The 7,625-nt window shown below is 43.9% G+C and overlaps 1 protein-coding gene across 1 annotated transcript in view; it reads right to left on the reverse strand.

Annotated features, from left to right (window-relative positions):
* LOC111966114 (inactive dipeptidyl peptidase 10) overlaps window positions 1-7,119 on the reverse strand; it is a 28,065-nt gene extending 20,946 nt beyond the window's left edge. The window contains 6 exon segments of the mRNA XM_070444570.1: window positions 5,339-5,410; window positions 6,077-6,171; window positions 6,311-6,406; window positions 7,011-7,054; window positions 7,056-7,089; window positions 7,092-7,119. Coding sequence (XP_070300671.1) covers window positions 5,339-5,410; window positions 6,077-6,171; window positions 6,311-6,406; window positions 7,011-7,054; window positions 7,056-7,089; window positions 7,092-7,119 — 369 coding nt within the window.
* Between the last annotated feature and the right edge of the window lie 506 nt (window positions 7,120-7,625).

Raw genomic sequence — 7,625 nt, forward strand, 5'->3', positions numbered from 1 at the left:
GGGGTCACTTAGAAATGTTTTGTTTTATAGAGAATATCTACAGAGGCCCATTATCAGCAACCATCACTCCTGTGTTCCAATGGCACGTGTGTGTTAGCTAATCCAAGTTTATCATTTAAAAGGCAATTGAATCATTAGAAAACCCGTTGCAATTTTGTAGCACAGCTGAAAACTGTTGTTCTAATTAAAGAAGCAATAAAACTGGCCTTCTTTAGACTAGTTGAGTATCTGCGAGCATCAGCATTTGTGGGGTTGAATTACAGGCTCAAACATGCAGAAACAAAGACTTTCTTCTGAAACTCGTCAGTCTTTTGGCCAGTCTGAGATATGGCTTTTTCTTTGCAACTCTGCCTAGAGAGAGAGGGAATTAATTCTAATGTGGAGTAATAAATCCTTCCCCATTGTTCCACCAGATTTCTTTGCTTGTCTCCCCCCCCATTACTATATCCCCAGCTCCAAATGGAGGAGCCACGCTGTAAACAGACCAGAGTGTGTGTGCTCACGTGGRACATGGCGACAATTGGACAGTAATGAGATACAACAGTACTTGTATGAGGTGAGATATTGATAGGTATTGTTGCGCTGCAGTACACACCATAAATAAGGTTAATAGAGTTCTTCCCCCAGCCCATTTCTTTGTGCAAAACATATGTTTCTATCTGGTAGTGCCTCAACATGCAGTACAGTCATGGCCAAAAGTTGAGAATGACACAAATATTAATTTTCAAAGTCTGCTGCCTCAGTGTCTTTAGATATTTTTGTCAGATGTTACTATGAAATACTGAAGTATAATTACAAGCATTTCATWAGTGTAACGATCGTCTTCCGAAGAAAGAGAGGAGGACCAAAGCGCAGCGTGGTAAATGTTCATGATGATGTTTTTTAATTAAACTCAGAACACTAAACAAAACAATAAACGATGTGAACAAACGAAACAGTTCCGTGTGGCGACAAACACTGACAAGGAAGACAAACACCCACAAACCAAAAGACAAAACAGGCTACCTAAATATGGTTCCCAATCAGGGACAACGATTGACAGCTGCCTCTGATTGAGAACCATATCAGGCCAAACACAGAAAACCAACACAGAAATAGAAAACATAGATTACCCACCCAACTCACGCCCTGACCAACTAAAACAAAAGACAAAACAAAGGAACTAAGGTCAGAACGTGACAATAAGTGTCAAAGGCTTTAATTGACAATTACATGAAGTTGATGCAAAGAGTCAATATTTGCAGTGTTGACCCTTCTTATTCAAGACCTCTGCAATCCGCCCTGGCATGCTGTCAATGAACTTCTGGGCCACATCCTGACTGATGGCAGCCCATTCTTGCATAATCAATGCTTGGAGTTTGTCAGAATTTGTGGGGGTTTGTTTGTCCACCCGCCTCTTGAGGATTGACCACAAGTTCTCAATGGGATTAAGGTCTGGGGAGTTTCCTGGCCATGGACCCAAAATATCGATGTTTTGTTCCCCGAGCCACTTAGTTATCACTTTTGCCTTGTGGCAAGGTGCTCCATCATGCTGGAAAAGGCATTGTTCGTCACCAAACTGTTCCTGGATGGTTGGGAGAAGTTGCTCTCGGAGGATGTGTTGGTACCATTCTTTATTCATGGCTGTGTTCTTAGGCAAAATTGTGAGTGAGCCCACTCCCTTGGCTGAGAAGCAACCCCACACATGAATGGTCTCAGGATGCTTTACTGTTGGCATGACACAGGACTGATGGTAGCGCTCACCTTGTCTTCTCCGGACAAGCTTTTTTCCGGATGCCCCAAACAATCGGAAAGGGGATTCATCAGAGAAAATGACTTTACCCCAGTCCTCAGCAGGCCAATCCCTGTACCTTTTGCAGAATATCAGTCTGTCCCTGATGTTTTTCCTGGAGAGAAGTGGCTTCTTTGCTGCCCTTCTTGACACCAGGCCATCCTCCAAGTCTTTGCCTCACTGTGCATGCAGATGCACTCACACCTGCCTGCTGCCATTCCTGAGCAAGCTCTGTACTGGTGGTGCCCCGATCCCGCAGCTGAATCAACTTTAGGAGACGGTCCTGGCGCTTGCTTGACTTTCTTGGGCGCCCTGAAGCCTTCTTCACAACAATTAAACTGCTCTCCTTGAAGTTCTTGATGATCCGATAAACGGTTAATTTAGGTGCAATCTTACTGGCAGCAATATCCTTGCCTGTGAAGCCCTTTTTGTGCAAAGCAATGATGACGGCACGTGTTTCCTTGCAGGTAACCATGTTTGACAGTGGAAGAACAATGATTCCAAGCACCACCCTCCTTTTGAAGCTTCCAGTCTGTTATTCGAACTCAATCAGCATGACAGAGTGATCTCCAGTCTTGTCCTCGTCAACACTCACACCTGTGTTAACGAGAGAATCACTGACATGATGTCAGCTGGTCCTTTTGTGGCAGGGCTGAAATGCAGTGGAAATATTTTKGGGGGATTCAGTTCATTTGCATGGCAAAGAGGGACTTTGCAATGAATTGCAATTCATCTGATCAMTCTTCATAACATTCTGGAGTATATGCAAATTGACATCATACAAACTGAGGCAGCAGACTTTGTTAAAATTAATATTTGTGTCATTCTSAAAACTTTTGGCCACGGCTGTATGTTATACCAGCACCTAGTTGTCTGTAACTGCAGAGCAGACTCAACTCTCCATTTTCTTTTCCCTTCTCTCTAAATTAAACAGTCTTACATTACATTACATTTTAGTCATTTAGCAGACACTCTTATCCAGAGCAACTTACAATTAGTGCATTCATCTTAAGATAGCTAGGTGAGACAACCACATCACATTTTCTCTTTTGGCAGTTTCCACCTGTCTAACTCCTGCTGCATTTCCTCATCGCCATCCATCCTCTCCTTCCCCTCTTTTTGGGTAAAACAAAGGGAATAACTCTCATAAGCACTGACGCACACATACATATGCACACGCCTAATTAGTCTGACTACAGATGTAGGATCTTCATTTGATCATCCTGTTCGGAATTTTAAAACTTGTAGTGTATTTGAGGTTTAAAACGTCTTCTGAAGTTTCCAAATTCACATTTCCTGTTTTTATTTTCCTGCTGTAGCATACTGGATCAAATTAAGAACCTACATCTGTAGTCACACACAAAAACAATTTGTCTGACTATTGAGGATTTTAAGGAGCGATTTAACCCCTCTGCTACATAGGAACTTTGTTCTCTCCCATATGCAGCCCCCACCATCCCTACTCCTAACTATATCCCCCCTTTCAAAATAAATGTATTTCCACCCACTAGGCACAAATCTCCCCCAAAGCCCCACCAGCTACATCTAGCTAATATGAAATCCAGGGGAGAAGCCGTTCAACTTAACAAACAGCCCACTAATCCATTTCCCACCACTGCAGCCCTCTCCTCTAAGCATCCATCCTCCTGATTCTTTTCCACCCCTTCTGATTGACTTCCATTGGACAGGATGATCTAAGGGCAACTGGTGCATATCACATGTTTTTCTCCCCTATCTCTACTGCGTCTATCTCTCTATTCTCTCTGTCCCTCTCTCTATCTCACTTTGCCATTCTCAGCGGCATACAGATCCTCTCCCCAATAAGAAAGCCGGTGCTTGCTGCATACTGCTTCAGTCAGCAGAAAACCCCCAGAGATAGAGAGAAAAAAGTGAGTTATAGAAAGACTGAGGGAGTGAGAGAGAAGCAAAGCAGAAAGAGAGCAAAATATAGAGAAAGACTGAAGATATATCCCCCCACATCCACCACAGACACCACTGTTCACATACATAAAATTGCACATGTGGCCAGGTGACATACAAGTGTGCATACATCTACTCACTCAAACTCTGTGCATATAGATRGGGATAGAACATCCTGCTGATGCAACAGTAAAAATGCAAACAGAGAATTGTAGACAAACCAACACACAGGTACTGTAGAGCTATAACCTATTGATTCATATATCTGAAGCATGTAATGATGCATGTACTGAAGCTCATCAGTTACTAGATCGTTCAATCAGACTGAATGAGCTCTGCTATCTATATCTCTTGAGTGGTGCAGCGGTCTTAGGCACTGCTTCTCAGTGCTAAAGCCGTCACTACAGACCCTTGTTCGATTCCAGGCTGTATCACAACCGGCCATGATTGGGAGTCCCATAGGGCAGCGCACAATTGGCCCAGCGTAGTCCGGGTTTGACCAGGGTAGGCCGTCATTGTAAATAAGAATTTGTTCTTAACTGACTTGCCTAGTTAAATAAAGGTAAAATATATACATACACACCATCTAAAAAGCAGTATTAACGTGCAAAAAATTATACTTGTGTTTTTGCTTCCCCATTTTACAACAGTGCTAATCTGATCATCAACTACTAAATAAGGAGAACAGCCGGGCTGTTCTGACAGGGCTTTGTAATAAGGCAAAAATTGGGCTGTGGGCTTATTTTTTTCCTAATAATTTTTTCCCTCCTCTCCCATTACCTGTATATTACACCTTTTGCTCACTCCTTTGGGGAAACAGGAAACTATTTATTAAGCGAGCGGTTATTTACAGAAGGAGTAGGTCGGGGGGGAGACAGAGAATGCTGTCATAAGGCAAAGAGAGAAACGGGAAAACGCATGTGTTGTTAGAGTTGCTTGTTATGCTGGGGTTTGCCTCAAACCACCTGCAAGTGTGCATTAGACATTAGACTCTCATATAAGCTTCTCCTTTACATTCCCCGCCGRGCGATTTCATTACCGCATGCAGCTCCAACTTTACCACGCTATCTCTCCCTCCCCCTGCCCTGCTATCTACATCAAACTCTCTCTCAGCCATTCATACCCTCCATCCTTCTGCACCCCTTCCCCCATCATTACCCAGTCTGAAGATTGCCAGTGATTTCACTAGTGGCTGTTGTTTGAATAGCATGTAGAGCAACAGACTGCTGCAGTCACTAGTTTCCCTTTCTCTTTCCCTCTCCCTCTCCCTCCATCTTTCTCTCTCCCTCTCCCTCTCTCTCTCTCTAACTGTTTCATAAGGGGATTTACTGTAAAGGCTGGATTAGAATGCATGGCATCATTGTACTACAGTCACAATGCAGTTGGGAAATAGACCTGTCATTAGTCGCAAACGGAAACAGATTTGACTCAATTGATTTTCTCTGATGGTCTGGAATCAGTTTGTGGCGTTGCTGTGTAAAACTGTGTTCAATGAAAGCGAGTGGGAAACCCTTGTTGCAATCAAATCATCTTTGGTGTCTTTGGAGAATTGCTTTGCCAGTGAGTATGATTATTGATGAAGATTGACACTGTAAAATAGATGGTTCTTCTGAACATTTTATTTTGGTCATAACCAGAGTCACTCACCGGTTGAATGTTGTATGTCAACAAGACAAACCTCTTGTCTGCAGACACATGGAACTTTGTGTAAGTCAAATCCTGAAGAAAACATGGTAAGATAAACATGTCAACAACATGCCTAGATCTAATATGAGACTTAACCTTCAAGAACAACATCCCTGGAGCTAAGTAGTTATAGATAATGTCAGAGATAGGACTGCACTTGGGAAGCCATGGCCATAGTTACAGTAGGTCTGCCTATATCATGAGCAGAATGCTAATTACTGTTGTAGGCTTACAGCTACGGTGTGGGATTAACATAGTAACAGAGATGATACACCAAGTGAGAATCTGGCGAGAGCCGGAGAGGAGATGACATCTCCCCATCTTGACAACAGAACCCTGCTTAGCTCCTAGGCAATGACCCACATAAGTCTGTCAGTGTCGCACAGAGCCAGGCGGTGTTGTTCAAAGTGAGGCTCTTGCTTGAAAAATCTCTTTGAAGCCGTATGTTGAAGGCTTCAATTGAACAGTGAGGGAACCAAATAGACCCAAAAGAGCTTAAACTGTCACTGCCTCTGCATATCTATATAACTGTAYAGTTACTACTGCTCTCGACTGTTACAACAGTCGTTCTATAGTTCTTTCTCCATCTGGGAGGACCACTCAGTCTCTATTGAATTTGCCCGGCTGACTCCGTATATGAGCCGATCAATAGTGGAATACAGCTCCTCTCCTGCGGGGCCGTTACGGGCCGTTACTCACTAAAGAGCTGTTGTCCAGCAGGGTAGCTGTGATGTTGGAGTGGAGGCTGTAGGACAGGACATGACCCTCTCTGGTTCTGAGAGCAACCTCATTCTCTGGAAGGGACAACACAGGCCGAAGGGAAATGGTTACCTTTCGGTTGGTTCACTTAATATAACATGAATGGGAGCTTGCCTTGGCTTCCCTATACATGTTCTATCTCGTTCCCCCGCTTTAGGGTATCAAGGCTCTTACCATCCAACCAGGTCACACAGGGGTCGTGAACTGTATACTTCTCACTTTCCAGATCCTCCATGGTGAGACGGGATCGCAGAAACAGGTGAGACTCATCTTCCAGAGAAAGAGAGAAAACGAGAGAAATKAGAAAATGGGAGAAAACAAATGGGCAAAAACACTCCACACCATTTCCACCCGGAATGAACAAGAAGCTTCCTCTATTCACACAGAGCCAAGGCACAGCTGGTGCTGCGGCTCAGCTTGTTCTTAGCATAACACTGGAGTCTCATCTTTTGTCTGAGTCTCTTTTCAATGCAGGGGAATTTTGTATTTGTCAGTGTTGATTTGTTTTGTGAAATTGTGAACGTCATTGTTGATATGTTTATCTGATGGAGAGTCTCTGTTCTCACTCCTCCTCCCACTGCATCCTCTCTCCTTCTCTCCATCCCTCTCTCTCTCTGTTCTTCAAGCCTCCTTCTCACTCACCCCCTTCACCCCTCCTTGCCTTTATTCTCTTTCTCTCACCCTCCTGCATTCTTTTTCTCTATTTGTTTCTCTACATCTTTTTTTTCTCCCCATTCCTTCTCTTCCCTCCCCCATTCTTCTCTTCTTTTTCTCCCCCATTCCTTCTCTTCCCTCCCCTTTCCTTCTCTTCCTCCCTTCCTTCTCTTCCTCCCCCATTCCTTCTCTTCCCTCCCCCTTGTGTGTTTCATCTTACCAGGTGTGAGCATGATGACTGAAAGGATGACCAGTGATAGAACAAACGATCACCATCATGGCGATTGCAATGCCCTTCAGTTCCGAGGTGGACCGGCTGAAGCATGCATGTCCTAACAAGAGAAGCACACACACACACACACACACAGCACACACACACACCCCAAACATAACACACACACACACACACACACACACACACACACACACACACACACACACACACACACACACACAGTGATGAGTGTAATGTCCACACACACAGCTGAGGGAGAGAACATTAGTGCCGCTTCATTTCCACAGCCTCACAGTAGGGGTTTCTCTCTCAGACACGCAGATCTGCGGTGTAGGCAACAGGGAGTCTCTGGGGGAATAAGAGTTTCGTACAGCCTCTCACTATGACAGAAAAATGTGTAATTTAGAGTTCTTCTCCTTTGCCAGGGAAAAATGTTTAATTGATTGCAGACTATAATTTCTGTCATGGAGGCTTAATTTAATTTCTCTTAATTTAATTTCTCGAATCTGTTGCCTCATTTCACCTGTAACAGCTTTAATGGGGTACATGGTAGGGGTTGGGAGCGGGAAGGGTGCACGTTCCATGAAAGGTGAGTTAGCT

The sequence above is a fragment of the Salvelinus sp. IW2-2015 genome, linkage group LG7 (assembly GCF_002910315.2).
Source record: "Salvelinus sp. IW2-2015 linkage group LG7, ASM291031v2, whole genome shotgun sequence".
Lineage (NCBI taxonomy): Eukaryota > Metazoa > Chordata > Actinopteri > Salmoniformes > Salmonidae > Salvelinus > Salvelinus sp. IW2-2015.